Below are 18,533 nucleotides of genomic sequence, written 5' to 3' on the forward strand. Positions count from 1 at the left end.
CAATATGTGGGGTTCGGATATCTGGACAACCTGGGGTCGTTGATTGTGGCAGATTGGGAGATGATTAGGAGATGCTTGTGGGAATTAGTTGGGTTCGCATGTGGATGTTCGTTGTCCGCGAGCCGCGACGAGGGGCAAAAGGGAGTTTGTGGCAACGGAAGCTACGGAATGATTAGGACCAACGATGCAAGACGACAAATGGCTTTCCTTGACAAACCTCCGAGACGGCGCCCGTGGCTATTTTCTGTGGGTGGCCGAGAGTCCGTGCTATTGTGGCCGCAAAACGAGGTTTCATCGTCTGAAGTGGGATAAAAACTTGTTTCTTGACCTTGTTAGGCGGGGGCTTCGTTGCAACACTATAAAGTAACGACCAGCCGAAGCGTGCAGCGACGGTCGTGTTTTGTTGAAGATGGTGAAATGGGAAGAAAAGATGGAAGCAGAAGATTCGAGGTGTTGTTTGCAGTGTAGCAATATCTAGATTTGGACTGGGATGGGTGCGTTTGCGCGAGGAGGCTCTGACGGGCCGCAAGAATGTTGCAGCTGGCGGCTGGCAGCTGACAGCTGGTCCGCGAGGTACCTACAGAGTACTTGTCAACCCAAGGTGGCATTCTCCAACACAACCAAGGCACGGTGATACCACGATATTACTACATGTACCGCCTAGTTACGGAGTTGACTCGGGGTTATTAGTAGCGCAGTTTTATACCGGAGGAGCGGTTCAATCTAGCTGCAAATAGTGACTCGCCGGTGACGTTAGTGACTACCTAAATCGAGCCGTTCACGAGCCACCAACATCGGTGACAAACCAGCAGGTGCGCGATGTCAACTATTGCATCCTCATGACATCCCGAATTCCATGTCACCCCTGTAATTAACTCGGATATATTATCAACACACACACTGCCTCGTGTCCCCATTTGCCCTCCCCCGCGAAGATGTGCGATAACGAGTCCACTTTTGCGCTGGGGCGTCAACTACGTATCTGTCTATCTTATCACCTTGATACACCTACATAGTTGCAGTTGGTCCATGCCATTGTGTTATCTCGTGGAGGGCAGGCTGATATGAGCAGAGTTTTCGCAATGCTTCCGTGTGCCTACTCTGTGGTGAAGATAGGCAACTACACGCTCCCGATAGCAACCGTTTGGCGGCGAGCCGCACAGGTACCTCGCAGGTATCTCAGCCCTTCCTTGTCTTGCTCCAAACGAGGTCTACTCCACTTGGGCTTTCGCTCGCCCCCCATGTCTCTTTATAGTTATCCCCAGATTTTTTCCTTCTTCCTCATTTCTTACTTGGACGTCTGCGCTTCACCAACGCCCTTGGACATCTCTGAGGCGGCTCTTCTCATCGCCACACAGACTGACATCCTGCGCCACCAAAGCAACGCCTTGTCCACTTCTCCAACTCTTTGATACCTCACGCTGCGCTCTCCGAAACCCGGCCTCCAAGCCCCCTTTGCTGGCTACCCCGGCACGCGACAAGAGGCGCTAGGGTTTTCCCCAGGATTACGTTCCTCGCCTGTTCCGAAAAGGTCCCCCGTTCCCCTCCTCTCTACTCTCACACCAGTTGGCCCGTCTCTTGATAGCATTACATGGCGCTCGTCAACTAGGGTCTCCTGGCCATAGGGCGCAGTCCGACCCCATCTGGCATTCACTCACCCTCCTCCTCCTCACTCATCAGCCCGCCAGACCACACACACACCACGCACCCCCCAGGGCCTCTCCAGCTTCGATCGCCCAGCCCCAATGGATGAGCTCGTCGCAGAGGCGCCCCTCAGCAGTCTTTGGTCCTATACTTAGGGCGGTGCGATCCTCACAGAGTCGCAAGGTGCTGTCCCAGTATCTGCACGTTCCTCCTGTCACCAATCCTACCATACATATCCCGCAACTTCGAATCAACTTACACGCCCCCGGCTCTTTGTAGCATTTATCATCATTGGCATCTCCTCTGCCATCAATCTCATCCAAGCCTACCCGGAATTTATCGTCCGGCTCCTTTTCCCGCTGAAACGCCGCTTCTGCAACCACTAATACACATACAACGCCTGCAACCAAACCGCGCCGTGCTCGTCTTTCCCGTCGTCGTACGGTATATCCTCCGCTAGAGAATGAAAGGGAACTACACGCAAGCCAAGAAGAAACCATATTACAATGGACCGCGGCAAGGCACACATCGACGAGCTCGACCAGGCTGCCCTGGATGCGGGCGATCTTGCCGCGCTTGGCCATGCTGAGACGCTCACCCGCAAGTTTGACGTCTGGAGCATGCTTGCTCTCTCCTTTTGCATTCTCGGCACCTGGAGCACCTGTGCCCAGAACCTGGCCAGCGGTCTCCTCAACGGCGGCCCCGTCACCATCCTCTGGGGTCTCGTCTTCGTCTTCGGCTGCAACCTCTGCGTCGCCATCTCGCTCGGCGAGCTCTGCAGCAGCATGCCCACAGCCCTCGGCCAGGCCTTTTGGATCTCGCGCCTGTGGGAAACGCCTTGGGGTCGTCGCTCCTCGTACATGTGTGCCTGGATCAACACCTTTGGCTGGTGGACCCTCACAGCCTCCCAGAATGCCTTCATGACCCAGTTCCTCCTTGGCATGAAGCTCATGTTTGACCCCGAGTGGGAGGGCGCCAACAAAGGCTGGGTCAAGCTCCTCGTCTACGTCGGCATCACTGTGGCCTTTAGTGCCTTCAATCACGTTGCCTGCCGGAATGAGAAAATCCTGCCTGGCTTCAACAATTTCGTCGCCGTGGGCTTCGTTGCACTCTTCTTCGCCCTCGCCATTGGCCTCCCCATTGCCGTGGGCACCCATCATGAGCTGCATTTCCAAAACGCCAAGTTTGTCTTTGGCACCTGGATCAACAGCACCGGCTGGAATTCCGGCGTTACCTGGTTCCTCGGCCTCGTCCAGTCGGCCTATGGTCTCACCGCCTTTGACTCGGTCATCCACATGGTGGAAGAGATCCCCAACCCGCGCAAGCAGACGCCCATGACCATGTACATGTCCGTCATCTGTGGCGCCGTCTCCGGCTGGATCTTCCTCTGCGCGTGCCTCTTCTGTGTCCAAGACTTCAAGAACCTGCAGGAACCCACCTCCGGGCAGCCCTTTATCCAGCTGATCCAGGACGTCGTCGGCGTCAAAGGCGCCGCCGTCTTCGTCGCTCTCTTCATCTTTAACGGCATGGGCCAGGGCATCAGCATCATGACGTCGGCCTCGCGCCTCACCTGGAGCTTTGCCCGCGACGGCGGCATCCCCTTTGCGCGCTACTTTGCCCACGTCGACACGTACTGGCTCATGCCCGTGCGCGCCCTCTGGCTGCAGGCCGGCATCACGGCTGTCGTCGGCCTCCTCTACCTCTTTGCCGACACGGTCCTGCAGGCCATCCTGAGCGTCAGCACCATTGCCCTCACCATTTCGTACGCCATGCCCATTGCCGCCCTCATGCTGGCCGGCCGCGAACGCCTCCCGCCCGGCGGCACGCTGCACCTCGGCCGGTGGGGCCCGCTCCTCAACTGGATCTCGCTCGTCTACTGCACCGTGTCGACCGTCTTCTTCTTCTTCCCGTCGGCGCCCAACCCGGGCATCGCCGACATGAACTGGGCTATTGCCGTCTTTGGCATCATGCTCGTCGTCTCCGTCAGCTTCTGGTTCCTGCAGGGCCAGCGCACCTACATGGAGCCGCAGTACCTGCCGGAGAACATCCTGTACGCAGACGCCGCCCAACCTTCCCCCACTACGGCGCACTCTATGGCCAGCGTTCCTGACGATAAGAAACCGATCTAGGGTCGACGACCCCGCCGTCTCGGAGACGTACGGCACGTTTGCGGATGACTCATTGGAGTCGTCGTTTGCTGGACCGTCGTCGGCCAGTTAGTCCATTGCCTTATAATGAGGCGTGCGGCGGACATAGGTAAGATGGTGTCGAGCCTAACGTATAACAAGTAAGTAGACTCTCAATAGCAAGGCTAGTCAGAGAAGAAGGAAGCGCATGGGTGTGCAAGACGAGAGGATATACTTGCCATTGTTCGTCGACAGAACGTTTCGTCACTTGTCGGTTTAGTGAGCTTTACCCATTTTTGAATATATATCTGCAAATGTACATGCCAAACATGTCTAGTTTGTGTAGAAAAGAAACAGAGTGAACAAGTGTAGGCATTTTAGGAAAAAGAAAAATCCCTTTGCGAGGCAGCTCGTAAAGCTTTCAGGTGGCGTGTTGAATGGACTAAATGATGCGAGCCTGGCCACTTTTTCCTGCCCGGGGCGGACCCCGAGTCGCCCGAGGCGGCCCAAATGCGTCCAATATTCCCGAGCCAGAGAAATTTGCCAAGTCTGTGGGAAGCAATAACTAGATGGATATACTTTACAGGCTTTGAGATGGGCGGAGACACTATTAATTGGTTATTGGAGAGAGTATTCCTACGTACCTACAGACATGAAGCTATTTGTCTTCCCACTCTAGGAAAGCCATGGCTGTAGCAGCTACAACAGAAGGTCACCACTGCGCAGCATATCGGTGGAGGACTTGCATGCTGCTCATCGGCCGACTATATTTAAAGGCTATCTAGTTAGTCCATCTTTATAAGAAATCTTTTCCATTCATGGGTTGTGCAAGAGAGCCAGCAATAGAGAACATGCTACACAAGTGCAATGACGGGATTCACCTATCTGGTATGATATAGGAGCGATGCATTCATTAAATACACACCTAGCTTGTTAGATATACTATGTTACTATTTTGCGAGTTAGTTTATTTTACAACTTGGAGCCCAGGTTGACGTGGACGGCCTTGGTCTCGAGGTACGAGTGCAGGCCCGCCTCGCCGAGCTCGCGACCGATACCGCTCTGCTTGACGCCGCCAAAAGGCACGGCGGGATCGCTATCATTGGACGAGTTGATCCAGACCATGCCGGCCTCGAGGCGCTCGGCGACCTTGTGGGCGCGCTCAATGTTCTGGCTAAAGACGGCGGCGGCGAGGCCGTACTGCGAGTTGTTGGCGAGCTTGAGCGCCTCCCCCTCCGTCTTGAACGGCGTCACGGCGGCGACGGGGCCAAAGACCTCCTCTTGGAAAATGGTCATGTCCTTGGTGACGTTGCTGATGACGGTGGGCTCAATGTAGAAGCCCTTGCCGGCGCCGGCGGTGGCCTGGGCCGATGCGCCGCCCAGCTCTACCTTGCCGCCTTCCTTCTTGGCGCCCTCGATAAAGGCCAGGATCTTGTCGTACTGTACCTGCGAGACTTGCGGGCCGTGTGTGGTGGTCTCGGAGAAGGGGTTGCCGGTGACGGCGGTGTTTTTGATCTCAGTCTTGAAGTATTCGAGGAACTTGGGCAGGACGGATTCTTGGACAATGAGACGTGAGGTTGCCGTGCAGACCTGGCCCTGGTTGCTGAGAATGCCGATGTAGGCCCACTTGGCGGCCTGCTCGAGGTCGGCGTCGTCAAAAACGACAAGGGGCGACTTGCCGCCGGTCTCGAGAGTGATGTTCTTGAGGGTGCCGCTGGCCATCTTCATGATTTCGCGACCAGTGGCCGTGGAGCCGGTGAAGGCGACCTTGTTGACGTTGGGGTGGGTGACGAGGGCAGTTCCCGTCTCGCGGCCGTAGCCGTTGACGATGTTGAGAACACCAGGCGGGAAGCCGGCCTCCTTGACGAGCGTAGCAAAGTAGAGGATGGAGAGCGGGGTCTGCTCGGCGGGCTTGAGAACGATGGTGTTGCCAGTGGCGAGGGCCGGGCCGAGCTTCCAGGCAGCCATGGCGAGGGGGTAGTTCCAGGGGATGATTTGGGCGCAGACACCGACGGGCTGGCGCAGTGTGTATGCGAATTTGGCGCGCGTCGTGGGGATGGTCTGGCCGTGGATCTTGTCGGCCCAGCCGGCGTAGTAGCGGAGGGTGTAGATGACCTCCTGCAGATCCTCGTTGAGCGAAACGGTGTAGGGCTTGCCGTTGTCCCAGGTCTCGATGGTGGCGAGGACGTTGGCGTGCTGTTCGACGAGGTCGGCCAGCTTGTGCATGAGGACGCTGCGCTCGCGGCCGGCGCAGTCGGCCCACGAGGGGTCCTCAAAGGCGGCGCGGGCGGCCTTGACGGCCGTGTCTACGTCCTGGGCCGATGCGGCCTCGACGGAGCAGATTTCGCTGCCATCACTGAGAAACCATGTGAGTCCATGAAGAGAGCAGGAGTGAGGGGGATGTCATACGCGGGGCTGACGCTGGTAATCTTGGTGCCGGAGCTGGAGGCGACAAACTCGTTGTTGATGAAGAGCCCGGTGGGAAGGGTGATGTCGAGGCCGTTGGGGGCCTTGAGCTTGGTCTGGAGAGCCATGTTGTGTGTGAAGCGGGGGCGGAAGATGAAGTCAAGAGGCTACCTAGGGAGTTTAGAAGGCGAGCTTGAAGAGATGAAGATTGCAGCGGGAGAGAAAAAAAAATTGAAGCAGAAAGAGAAGGCAAGCTTGGGGAGTAGGTAGGTAGCTGGTAAGCTGCGCAGTGGTGGACGGACGCTACCCCAACGCGGAGGCGGGGCAAAACGCGGGAAAGCAGCAAACGGCGACGGCGTAGACGGACGAGGTTTTGCGACTCAAGCTTGAACCACACACTGCATGCACGTCGCTGCAACTTGATATACCGGCGGGGGCCACTGTACAGTAAAGGATGGGGAACGTGAACACCGTGAGGCTGCACGAACCTTGGGATAGCTGCGTCGGGGGGAGACCACAAGCCGAGACAGGCGTGCCGCCGTGCAACCAGCACGCATCGCGGGGGATTGTTTTGGAGGGGTGTATGTACAATCGATATCGCAGCTCCAAAAGATGTCGGAGTAAACTAACTGCACCGTCCGTCCATCACGGTGGTGGCTGATGGAGCTTGAAAGCTTGGAAGCTTGAGGCGCGCCACAGGCCGGCTGTCCGCGGCCCCGAGCCCACTTATTACTACACCGATGGGGCCAGGGGGGTGTCTCGACAATCGCAATGCATAGAGGTACATTGATTGGTTGATAGAGCATTATCTTGGCCCACTCCTACCCCCCGGCTTTCTCGGTCGCCCGCGTAGCCCGCACTTGGTGGCGTGCGGAACCGAACTTCCTGACTTCATCTATCTGGCAGCCCGGAGCCAACGCCAACATTACAAATGCGATTGTAATAGGGGTCTGAATTGCCGTATTGAGACACCGGCGGTCCTGTATCGGACCACGACGTCCCGCTTACAATGTTTCCTCTTCTGCGCCGGACTCTTTCAGATGTACGGCAACGGTCTCACCCGTCGTCTGGTGGGTGATCTGACTAGAATGAAGGGTGAATTGGCCAGCTTAACACCCTGAGAATTATGTATACACATGCATGGGCACAGTAGAGGACCAGTTCATGCCGGCGCACCCCTTCGGGCAGGCCCGCGACTACCAGGCTGAACGGCTCGCGATTTCGACTGCGCAAGGTTACGCGGATCCTTATGAAAGCTGTATCTGAAAATAGAAAAGAAAAAACGTCGTATTTTTCGAATCGTTCGATTCTTGAACCGATCCATAGGCAATTTGCCGTCAAGGCTACCAGATACCATGGAGGCCATGATGATCAGTGAATGCGATCAACGTTCGTCACACGGCGGATGTTTGTTTCAAACTCCAAACATCCCAGTTTATTGCTTATCCTCTACATTGGTTATTTGATTCATTTCTATACATGAGATAGTAATGCTGGCCTAACAATGCCCACGAGCCCTTTTAAACTGTTTCCGACACTGGTACTTTTATCACATCAATGCCAGGTATCAACCATCCATCCCGTTCGCGTCCTCGGGCACCATCCCAGTCTCCTCGCGATCCATCACCAGCCCGCTCGCAAACTCCCGCACCAGCGCGAGCAGCGTGTCCAGCACGCCGGGCTCGGCCCAAAAGTGGCCAGCCGCGGGCACTTCGATACCGCGGAACCGGGAGCCAGCCGCGCCCGCGAGCCGGGCGACCCACTCGCGCGCCTTGTACGGCAGAACAAACAGGTCAGCGCCGCCATGCACCGCCAGCGTCGGGCGCCGCACGAGCTTGGCCTCGGCCGGGTCGTCCTCGGGCCGCCGCGCGCGCGACAGCGCCCCGGGCAGCACCCGCAGCGTCACCAGGTGCGAGGCAAGGCCCGGGATCGGCGAGAGCAGCAGGTACGCGGGCCGGGGCGCCGCAAACGCCGGGAGCCGGGGGAGTCGACCTTGCGCCGGCCCGTCGTTGGTGCTTTCTTCGGGCACCTTGTCCAGTGCGCTCGTCTCGGAGGGGACGTGTCGGTGGGGGCGCGGCGCAGCGGCGGCGAGGCTCGCCTTGGTCTTGGCGGCGAGCTCGTGGAGCTTCTCCTCGAGCTCCCGGGACACGCTCCGGCTGCGGCCGCCTGCGGAGGTGCTGCGGCGTGGGCTCAGAGCACCCTCGTCGCCGCCACCGACGCGGACGCCGCGCTTGGAGGGACTCTTCTTGGGGCTGCTGCTCTCGCGCAGTGCGTCCCGCGCGCGCCTGATGATCGTGTTTTGCTGCTCGGCAAGGCTCGCTGCGCGGAGGCGTATCTGCGCCTCGTGGGAGGCGCTCGACGGGGCGGCAAACGGCTCCAGAATCGTCTCGAGCGGTGGGAGCTGGGCTGTGATGAGTGACCCGTACGAGTAGCCGCCAATGACGAGCACGGGTCGCTCACAGGCCGTCGTCGTGTCGGTCGGCGCTCCGTTGGCGACGCCGTCGAGGGTCGTGGGCGGCTCGTCGCGGTCCGAGGACGCGCCCTGGACCGGATCCAGGTGGTGTATGTAGTACGACAGAAACGCAACAACGCTCTGAAAATCGAGGCGCTCTGGTTTGGCCGTCCACGATGTTTTGCCTGCTGAATGGCCCGCTCCTCTGCAGTCAAAAAATCGTCAACCAGACGCGTCCGCCCAACGGCCATGCTCCCCCCATTCTTACCGAAAATTAAACGTGCACAGCAGGTAGCCCTCTTTGAGAAGCGTGGCCCCGACAACATCCACCACCGGGTCGTCAAAGCTGCCGCCCAGCGGCGCGTACGGGTGCGCGAGCACGGCCGCGTGTCGTCGCGTCCACGGGGCCGTTTGCGAGCTCGCCCGCAGCGGCGCGGGGTGGTAGACGCGACAGTCGAGAGGCAGCCCGTCGTGGACGCTGGGAACGGTACATGTCAGCGCGGGCTCGGGCAGCATTTTGACAGAGGCATTGTGCGGGCGGTGTGGCCGTGGCGGGAGTGCAGAAGGGGAAGGGCAAGGAAGGCTATGGCGACTGGGGTGCGTTTGGACTTGCGGAATCGTCATCGCCAAATCGGCCACCCCACTACGTCATGAACGGGCAAGCCACTATGAACTTTTAATAAATTCTATCAATCAGGAAAAAATGACATTAACATCTTGAAGGAATTTTGCGAATTCAATACAGCGCCAGTTTTTGCTCTGGCGAACTTTTTCCTGTGCAGTCACAAACAAGCCGAAGATGGCTTCATGGCCGCTCATTAAGCTGTGTAAATGCCCAGCATACCAAAAAAGGGCCTGCTCACTCCAATCACAGAGCAGAAAACCTATATCCATTAGATACAGGCTCGTCTTGATCAGAGTATGCCGTGAGGAAACACTCAACTGAATCAGTATACCCGTGCAGCGCATCCAAGCAAACCCCATCCAATGAGAAAATCTGGAGTGTCGCGCGAGAATGTTGACCGTCCCTATATCTCGAAAGGCCTAGACGAGTCTAATGCACAGGCATAGAAACTGTGCTACCTGTCAGGCTACACCAGGAAGCAATCGGCGCAGTGTGTTCGTCTTGTATTGGTGTATAGCCATGTGTAGGTAAGAATCGGATTGCACATCTACACACCTCGCACGCAGGCAGCCCGTCTATGTATTTGGCAAGACATGCATGTAGAGGGGCAGTACTGTCAAGAATACAAGGGCTAAAGTCTGTGATATGCTTGCAGCCTCTTGTGCGAGCATGGAGGAGTGCCGGGAAACGTGCATAAATAGTTTCTTTTACCACCAGTGTATCGGACCAGTCACTTTCTCGCTGTAATCTTTACACCATTCAAATCTCAATACAGTCGATCTAAACACATTTCTAACAATATCTTGATTGAGGTAGTCTTGTCAACGTCATGGTCAGGTTTCTTGCCGTCGCGGCGGCTCTTGCAGCTGTTGCGGCCCCAGTCGCAGCCAAGAACTGCGTATCAGGTCTCTACTACTGCGGCAAAGGCCTTCTTGCAAAAGGTATAGCGAAATAAACCCGACATCTTTCCAAAGATTCTCATTGACACATGGATAGGGGCGTACCTTGACCAGATTTACGAGTCGCTCATTAACGTCGGAGTGCCCTTCACCCCTGAATATATTTACCGGTCCCTGTTCTTCTGTCAGTTCGGAGATAAGGGCGAGATATATTTTATTGCCTTGTGCAACGGCGTTTGCAAGATTGCTGGGGGCGGGGAGAGCGATTCCTGCCAAGCATCATGAGAGTGTTGGCCCACGACCGAGGCGCTACTGTTGTCGGCGAGCTCCCGTGCTGTGACTAGTCAAGCGGAAGATGGGATACAGCAATACAGTCAGTATACTATTTCCACGCTAGTTATAAATGCTTTTCAAACGACAAAAAAGTTTTGCTGTTGCTCTTCTCGTGCGTAGCTGTAGAATGCATGGCCCAACCTTGAGACCCTGCTCATGGGCGGAAAGGTTCAACGGGTTGGGCGAGAGCCGGAGCGAGTGTGGGACAAGGATATTGGGAATAAGAAACTGTTTCTACCGGTCAAACTGCTACAGAGTGTGCTTGAATTGGAGTCAAGAGGTGAAGCACGACGGCCATACTGCAGTGCTTCACAACCAACAGCAGACGACGGGCACGTGGTCAGTCAACCCAACGGCCGAACAAGGAGATTGGAAATCGCTGGCCATCAAACGACCCGCATCAGTGACAAGTATCGGGGCACCAGTCGTTGTGGCTGTGTTGGGCGGCTCATCTTCATATGCTCGTCCGTGTAATACTACGCGCCGCCAGTCGAAGACATGTCAATATACATGCCGAAGCCAGCTTCCGAGTCGCTGTGTCGACACCAAGGGCAGATCATGTACATATTCATTTTACTTTCAGCATACCCCAGTTCGCGCTTTGTTGCGCACTCCCTTGTAAGCTCTGAGCAGTTCTGTTTTCCCGCCTGCCTCTCGAGCTCGTGCCTGGCCGCCATCCATCACATGCCGCATTCTCGCATATCTGATATATGACAGCACAAAGCCAAATTTTCTTAGTAGCGGCGTGTGTACCTCGAAACAGTCCGATGTTGCATACCAAGTTGCGGCATTTCATTCGTCAGCAACTCATCCGAGGCTATGCGGTTCCGCCAACGCCGTTGTGACATGAGAGGGGCAACGGCGACAACGACGAGGTAAAATGACCATTCAACTGATTGATGCAAGGGTAGCGAGTTGGGTAGACTCGGCATGCGACCAAAAGAGGGTATAACAAATGGGCAGCGGAGCTTGGCCTGTAATATGCCCGCCGCTGGAGGAACAGTTCGTCACCTCAGCCAGCCACCAACGGGGGGCCACTTGCCCAGCCGCGGTCCCTTGAATAGACCGCGAGCGAGAAACGATGTATGTTCCAAGCTGCTTTGAGACGCCGAGTCCTCCGAGTCCAGACCAGTTGTTGCCGAAGCAGAAGGGAAGGGGAGAACGACCACATGGTACGGGGCTACGCGCCGGCTTGGCCCGGTAAGGATGACATCCCATCAAGTATATAAAGAAGTGAATGTATCGCTCAACTGCAACCTCCCCTTGTCAATCTTCAGCTTGATCTGCTTTTCTCTCTCTCTTCTTTTTCAGCGAATAAGTGTAGCATACACGTCTACCGATTCACGTTGCCATGTGAGTTCTCTCTCTCCCCCATGTGCTCGCCGCGTTCCTTCCCTGCTCAACACCCAGCAGGCTTCTCACGCGTGCCGCCATTCTCGCGGGGTTGTCGACCCTTGCCGCAGCATGGCCCCATATTGATGCGTGCCGCAATGCCTGGCCCGGTATGTAGTAACTCTTCCTACTGCTGTTGTGTCCAACACGCAACGCCTCAACTGATGCAATATACAGCCGAGCCGTGCGCCTATGTCGCCGGCCGCTCGCTCGTCATCGGCACCTGCGAGAGCCAGTGCGAGAGCGATAACTGCCCGAACGCGCTCGTCTGCCGACCGCGTCGCTGGGCGCGCGCCTGCGATGGCTGCGGCGGCGGCGACACCCGCGGTCCCGGCGAGTACAGCCCGTACTCCCTCTAAGGCTCCGCGACCGCTTCACAAGCATTCGCCGTTTCGGGGAAGCGCCGTACAGGACCCAAGACAGGTTGGGAGAGGAGGACAATAGTTTAGCGCAAGGCTTGAGAGCGATGAACTAACCTCCCATGTTCGTGAATAGATGTGGCATGGCCTTGATTCTATACCTACATCATACAATGGTAGCACCGCGTTAATTTGATACTATGCCTATATCATAATAGTAGCGCCGTGGTAATTTGATTTCATAACAAAAAGCACGTTTCTCACTAGTCCTCCCCATTCCAGACAGTTACTGCGTTGGGTGTCATGAAATGGTCGTGTTGCAATTTTTTTTTCTGTCTTAATCTTAACATAATCTATAACCGTCGCTATTGTGCCTTTTTCTCCTTTGCTTCCTCTGCCCTCTTCTTGCGCCTCGCGATCCAATTCTTCAGCTCCGATATCAGGCCCATGACGAGCGGCACGGAAATGGGTCCGAGCAGGGGCAGGTAGACGGCAATCTTGTGCTCGTCGGGAAAGTACAGCTGGCCGACCATGCTCTTTTCGAAAAATGCGCGCTCCACCTCCTGCTCGGCGATGCGGGCGTGCGTCAGGCCCTGGACGCCGCCGAGGTTGGCGCAGGCCTGCTCGAGGTGGCGCAGCGTCGTCTCGACGCCGTCGGCGACGCTCTGCGGGATGGCAATCGACGGCAGCTTCTCCGTGAGACGCGCCAGCGAGCCGAGCGACGACGACGCGCGCAGCAGCAGGTCGGTGGACCGGATGCGCGTCAGCGAGGAGAGGCGCACCGGCAGCGAGCCCGACACGGGCGTGCCGAGCAGCGAGAGCAGGTGCCCGCCAAAGGTGAGCATGGGCTGCTTGAGCGTGGCCAGCGACACGTGGGCGTCGGCCCTGGGCAGGGGCAGGAGGTAGACGGTGCCCCACTGCGGGATCATCCACGACTGCGCCGTGTTGGTGCTGTCGTCGCCGTCGAGCTGGATGGTCTGGTTCCCGACGTAGAGCAAGAAGTTGACCGTGGGCGCGCCGCCGATAAAGGGCGACAGCGGCCACTCGGCGGCGTTGATAAACGACGACAGAGCCTCTTTGGTGAGCACCTCGGCCTGCTGGGCGCCGCCGGGCGTGGCGTAGAGCTGGACCTGCGTGTCCACGGTGAAGTTGTGAATCGGCTTGAGCACCTCGAGCAGGGGCCGGATGTACTCTTCGAGCGCGGCCTCAATGTCCCACGCGTTTGGCAGGCCGCGGTCGGTGAAGAGGGAAAAGGTGAGGTGGTACGTGGGCGAGTAGCGCAGGGAGCGCGTCGTGCGTCTGGACAGCGCCTCGGCGACCTCGGGCGCGAGGCTCGGCGGCCGCGCGCCGGCAGCGGCCATGGAGGACGTCGACAGCAAGTAGGCGATGATGGACTGCTCCTCGGCAAACGTGGCGCGCAGCTCGTTGGTGATGTACGTGGCGAGCGGGGACGACGAGGCGGAGGTGAGCTGCGGCGCGGCGCCGGGCGGGTAGGTGATGTCGAGGCGCGGCTCCTCCGGGCTCAGCGAGGACGTGGCGGCGGTGCCAGGCCGGCAGTGAATGGTCAGGGCGGGTTCGGGGTCGTCGGGGGCGGCGCGCGCGCCGTTCTTCGGGGCGAGTTGCAGGCGCAGGTGGTGGCCGGAGAACTCGTTGAGGTCGTCGAGGGCGTGCTGGGTCAGGCGCACGAGGTGCTGCGCTTCGGCCTCCTGGAGCGCGTCGGCGCGAATCTCGATTTGCAGCGGGAAGACGGGACGGCAAGCCTGCACCAACGGGTGGCCAATGTCAGTAGGGGCCCTTCAGGCATCCAGCCCATCACGTTCTTGTGCTGACCTTGCCATCGGCCCATTGCATCATGCCATCCAGCGGCAGGCTGGCGCGGTGAATGGCCGTCGTCTGCCACCAGATCGGGAGGCCGAGGAAGACGACGATGAGCCAGTACGACCAGACAATGTAGCTCCGTCGTCGCGTGTCGGAGGGCTTCTCGGCGGGAGGAGGTGTGTAGCCTTGAGCTTGTTCGGCCGCGGCGGGCGAGGCAGGCGCCTCTGCGGACGCCGTGCTGGCCATGGTTCAATGACGATTTTCTTCTGGGGCGGGGAAGCTGTCGAGGAGCCCCTTGGCGGGCAGCTGCTAGATGCGTGATCGAGGCGCAAGGCGTGTCATCGTGGCCGGGTTTGGCGCCAGATCACGTGCAGTGATTATGCACGATTTATGCGAGATATGAACAGGTCCGGCCAGACGGTACTGGGGCAATTTTTAAAAATTGACTAAGTATGATGATGACGACCAACTCGGTAAAGGGCATCTCACATTTAACATTGTTTTTGTATTTCGAAGCTTATAGCCAGGGCAGCAGCTGTCGATGGTGTCAACCCAGCAGGTCATACACGGAGCTTGCATAACTAACCGGTATACTAACTAACCCAAGGTATCACTAGCATACTGCATACTATTACATACTATTACAGTGTACGGGTCGGCGGCAAAAAAGTCTCCGCTCCCTCTGGGCCATGATCTCTGATTTCCGGGGTAAGCCAAGGAGATTGGTGGGCTAGGTGAGTGACAAATGCCATCGGGTCCGGGCTGGTTACGATCCAACAACGCCGGACCAGTCAAACAAGTCCCAGTTTCAGTTGGGTGCAGAACAGGGTTCGGCGTCTTTTTCCCTTTGCAGATACGTCACCTTTCGTCGCCTCGGTTAGGCGTGGCTACTTACCTCCTAGGTCACTAGAGTCCGCGCTACAGCAATGGAGATTCCGCGGACTCCAGAATGGCAGCCCGGCGGCTTATTCGCGGTGCGTGTACCATTTGCAGTGCAATATCGGGCTAGAAGCCAAAAAGCACGCATAGTCAGCTCGCTTGGACCTCTGAATCCCGGACAGCCTGGCAAGAGTAGAGATTTGAAGAAAAAAAAACTTGGGAATAAAATATGCGGAAAATGTTTGCAAAAAGAGCATCATCAGGCCAGCTTCATCTAGAGATCGGGGTATTCGCTATTCGCGGACCCGCGGCAACAAACGTTATTATTAGCTCGCCCGCCCTTTTCGCCCACAACTTTTTTTGTTTTGATAACCACCTAGAACCGAGGGGACCGAGGCTGGCGTCACAGCTTCGGCGGGCCGGCATTGACGAGCGTCCACCGGAGAGTGACAGGCTGGCTGCATTGCTTCCGGCATTCTTGCGGTCAGAGCGGCGCGCCAACTCACTTTTGTTCTTGCACAGCTTCACTTTTCCGTCTTTTGCTATTGACATTGTTCTCCCGCCTATTCCCCTCCCCCCCCCCTTCTCTTCTTCTTCTTGCAGCAATCGTAACAGCGCCAAAACAAGCTACGGGCACATCACCTAGGAACCTTTTGCCTCAGCCGCAAATCCCGGTTCCCTCCAACTCCGCACCCGCCCAAGCAGCAAGGAACAATATCTCGCAGCGGAAAATGCCCGGTACGAAAGGACAACTTCCAAACATCCCAAACCGTCCCCAGCCACTAACATGCCCGCAACCCGGCCAGTGCCTCTTGCCGTCGCGGCCCCGGCCGTCCTCGCCGCCGGCGCGTACCTCAACGCCAAGTCCGGTCTGTGGTACGACCTGACACTGCAGAAGATCGGCCTCGTCACCATGTTCCGGCTGCTGCGCAGCGTGCGGCAGGACCGCGTCAGCCTGTTCTACACGCTCGAGCAGTGGGCGACGAGCAAGTCGCACGCCGACCGCGCCGCGCTGCTCTTCGAGGACCGCCGCTACACCTACGCCCAGTTCTACGACCAGGTCCTGCGCCACGGCACCTGGCTGCGCGCCCACCACGGCGTCCGCCCCGGCGACATTGTCGCCGTCGACTACCAAAACTCGGACACCTTCCTCTTCCTCTGGTGGGGGCTCTGGGCCATTGGCGCCAAGCCCGCCTTCATCAACTACAACCTGACCGGCAAGCCCCTCGCCCACTGCGTCGCCGCCGCCACCGCCCGCCTCTGCATCGTCGACCCGGCCGTCGCGCACAGCGTCACGGCCGAGGTGCGCGCCGCGCTGCCCGACGTCGAGTTTGTCGAGTTCACGCCCGCGATCGAGGCCGTCGCGCGCGGCATCACGCCCATTCGCTTCCCGGACAGCGACCGCTCCGAGGCCGAGTTCTCCAACATGGCCATCCTCATCTACACCTCGGGCACGACGGGCTTGCCCAAGGCCGCCATCGTGTCCTGGTCCAAGTGCATCGGCGGCGGCAGCATCGCGTCCATGCTGCTCGGCCGCGGCGGCCGCTCCCGCGACGTCATGTACACGTCGATGCCGCTGTACCACAGCTCCGCCGCCGTGCTGTCCTTTTGCGCCACCATTGTCGCCGGCAGCACCCAGGCCCTCGGCCGCCGCTTCTCCACCAAGACCTTTTGGCACGACGTCCGCCGCCACCGCGCCACCGGCATCCAGTACGTCGGCGAGACCCTGCGGTACCTGCTGGCCGCGCCCCCGCAGATCGACCCCGTCACCGGCGAGAACCTGGACCGCAAGCACCACGTCACCGTCGCCGTCGGCAACGGCCTGCGCCCGGACATTTGGAACAAGTTCAAAGACCGCTTCGGCATCACCCATATTGCCGAGTTTTACGCCTCGACCGAAGGCGCCGGCTCGACCTGGAACCTGTCCGCCAACGACCTGTTCGCCGGCGCCGTCGGCCGCATGGGCTGGCTGCGCCGCTTCCTGCTGCGCAACGACATGGCCTTTTTGGAGTACGACCACGACCAGGACCGGCCCTATCGCGACCCGACCACCGGGTTCTGCCGGCGCGTGCCCAGCGGCGAGCCCGGCGAGCTCATCACCCGCGTCGACCCGGCGGACCTCAAGCGGCTCTTCCAGGGCTACTTCAACAACGAAAAGGCCACCGAGGCCAAGATCCTGCGCGACGTGTTCGCCAAGGGCGACGCCTGGTACCGCACCGGCGACATCATGAGCCTGGACAGCGAGGGCCGCTACGCCTTCAACGACCGCATCGGGGACACGTTTCGCTGGAAGTCGGAGAATGTCTCGACAAACGAGGTCGCGCACGCCGTCGGCACCTACGCCGCCGTGCGCGAGGCCAACGTCTACGGCGTGCAGCTTCCCCACCATGACGGCCGCGCCGGCTGTGTCGCCGTCAACTTTACCCAAGACCCGCCCGACGCCGACACCCTCACCGGCCTCGCCGCCCACGTTCGCGCGAATCTGCCCAAGTACGCCGTGCCGCTCTTCCTGCGCGTCGTCAAGGATATTGCCGGCCCGCAGACGACCGGCACCAACAAGCAGCAAAAGTCTGTTCTGCGCAACGCCGGTGTGAAACCGGACGCGCTGGACGACGGTGCCGCGTTGTACTGGCTTCGTGGGGACACCTATGTCCCCTTTGGGCAGAAGGAGTGGCAGGAACTGCAAGGTGGCCGCGTCAAGCTCTAGAAGCGAATGACAGAAGTGACTATGGCGGCTTGGCTGTAGAGCAGCAACAATAGCTTGTGCACAGCAGACACTGATGAAGCGCTGCATGTTTGTCTTTCCATTTCAATGCTCATGGCTAGTACTTTCTCCGTTTTTCGAGAGCAGACATGAAAGAGCCTTTAGAGTACAATCAACCTGTAAATATACAGAGAATATCATCTAATTTGAATCGACTGGCTTTTGTCAGCTGTGAAGCTCCTCAAACTTTCTTCATCTATAATGCCATCATTCCAAGTCCTACATATACGGCCGTTCATTATTTCCCACACATGTTCCCGTATATACACATGTCTCCTAAACATCATAAACATTGAGTGGACACCCATCAGCTTAGGAGCTTCCTATACCAAGTCCGACTCGCTGTCCACCCTGATGGTACTGGCCGTTTGCATTCGCAGCCGCCAGTATAGCAGCGCCACCTGTACCCGTCCTCTCGCGCAGTCTTCGGCCCTCCATAAGGCCCCGAAGACCACGCTTTTGAAGACCAATGACGCTGCTCAATTCGCCATTCCAAATAGCAATGCCTTCTCTATCGCTGCCATCTATCTCCGAGCCCCATTCGGAGCCACTTGCACTGGCCGAAGCCGATAACTCACCACTACCGGGGCGGGCAGCTGGTCCGCCAGAGTTGACGCCGAGGGTGGTTGTTCGTGAAGCCATATCCGACGAAAAGGAGCCGTTGGCGGTGGTTCCTCCCAGTGTAAAGTCTCCCGAAGCAGTGGGCGAGCCAACAGGATCAAGGTTGTCCACGAAATAGTTGGGATTCAAGGTGCCGTCGATACCACGTCCGCCACCAGCAGCCATCGCAGTGGCGTTAAAGACAGCAGCAGCATTGCGACTATCCAGCAGTGAAT

General features: G+C 58.1%; 6 protein-coding genes across 6 annotated transcripts; 3 read left to right on the forward strand and 3 right to left on the reverse strand.

Annotated features, from left to right (window-relative positions):
* Positions 1–2,150: 2,150 nt before the first annotated feature.
* CCM_08194 (amino acid permease family protein, putative) lies at positions 2,151–3,950 on the forward strand (the record flags this gene model as incomplete). The annotated part of the gene is made up of 3 exons (XM_006673333.1): positions 2,151–3,694; positions 3,774–3,859; positions 3,940–3,950. 3 exons carry the CDS (start codon positions 2,151–2,153, stop codon positions 3,948–3,950), a joined length of 1,641 nt encoding a protein of 546 aa, XP_006673396.1.
* Positions 3,951–4,742: 792 nt separating this feature from the next.
* Positions 4,743–6,982, reverse strand: CCM_08195 (Aldehyde dehydrogenase; the record flags this gene model as incomplete). The annotated part of the gene is made up of 3 exons (XM_006673334.1): positions 4,743–6,126; positions 6,180–6,343; positions 6,665–6,982. The coding sequence occupies 3 exons, from the start codon at positions 6,980–6,982 to the stop codon at positions 4,743–4,745; spliced, it is 1,866 nt and encodes a 621-aa protein (XP_006673397.1).
* A 761-nt stretch (positions 6,983–7,743) lies between these two features.
* CCM_08196 (uncharacterized protein) lies at positions 7,744–9,144 on the reverse strand (the record flags this gene model as incomplete). The annotated part of the gene is made up of 2 exons (XM_006673335.1): positions 7,744–8,833; positions 8,897–9,144. The coding sequence occupies 2 exons, from the start codon at positions 9,142–9,144 to the stop codon at positions 7,744–7,746; spliced, it is 1,338 nt and encodes a 445-aa protein (XP_006673398.1).
* Positions 9,145–11,466: 2,322 nt separating this feature from the next.
* On the forward strand, positions 11,467–12,236 carry CCM_08197 (uncharacterized protein; the record flags this gene model as incomplete). The annotated part of the gene is made up of 4 exons (XM_006673336.1): positions 11,467–11,568; positions 11,613–11,685; positions 11,949–11,987; positions 12,055–12,236. The coding sequence occupies 4 exons, from the start codon at positions 11,467–11,469 to the stop codon at positions 12,234–12,236; spliced, it is 396 nt and encodes a 131-aa protein (XP_006673399.1).
* Positions 12,237–12,601: 365 nt separating this feature from the next.
* CCM_08198 (GPI transamidase component PIG-S, putative) lies at positions 12,602–14,300 on the reverse strand (the record flags this gene model as incomplete). Its single annotated transcript, XM_006673337.1, has 2 exons — positions 12,602–13,996; positions 14,067–14,300. The coding sequence occupies 2 exons, from the start codon at positions 14,298–14,300 to the stop codon at positions 12,602–12,604; spliced, it is 1,629 nt and encodes a 542-aa protein (XP_006673400.1).
* A 1,420-nt stretch (positions 14,301–15,720) lies between these two features.
* CCM_08199 (long-chain fatty acid transporter, putative) lies at positions 15,721–17,640 on the forward strand (the record flags this gene model as incomplete). The annotated part of the gene is made up of 1 exon (XM_006673338.1): positions 15,721–17,640. The coding sequence occupies one exon, from the start codon at positions 15,721–15,723 to the stop codon at positions 17,638–17,640; it is 1,920 nt and encodes a 639-aa protein (XP_006673401.1).
* Positions 17,641–18,533: the final 893 nt, after the last annotated feature.

Source organism: Cordyceps militaris (genome assembly GCF_000225605.1).
Source record: "Cordyceps militaris CM01 unplaced genomic scaffold CCM_S00006, whole genome shotgun sequence".
Classification (NCBI taxonomy): domain Eukaryota; kingdom Fungi; phylum Ascomycota; class Sordariomycetes; order Hypocreales; family Cordycipitaceae; genus Cordyceps; species Cordyceps militaris.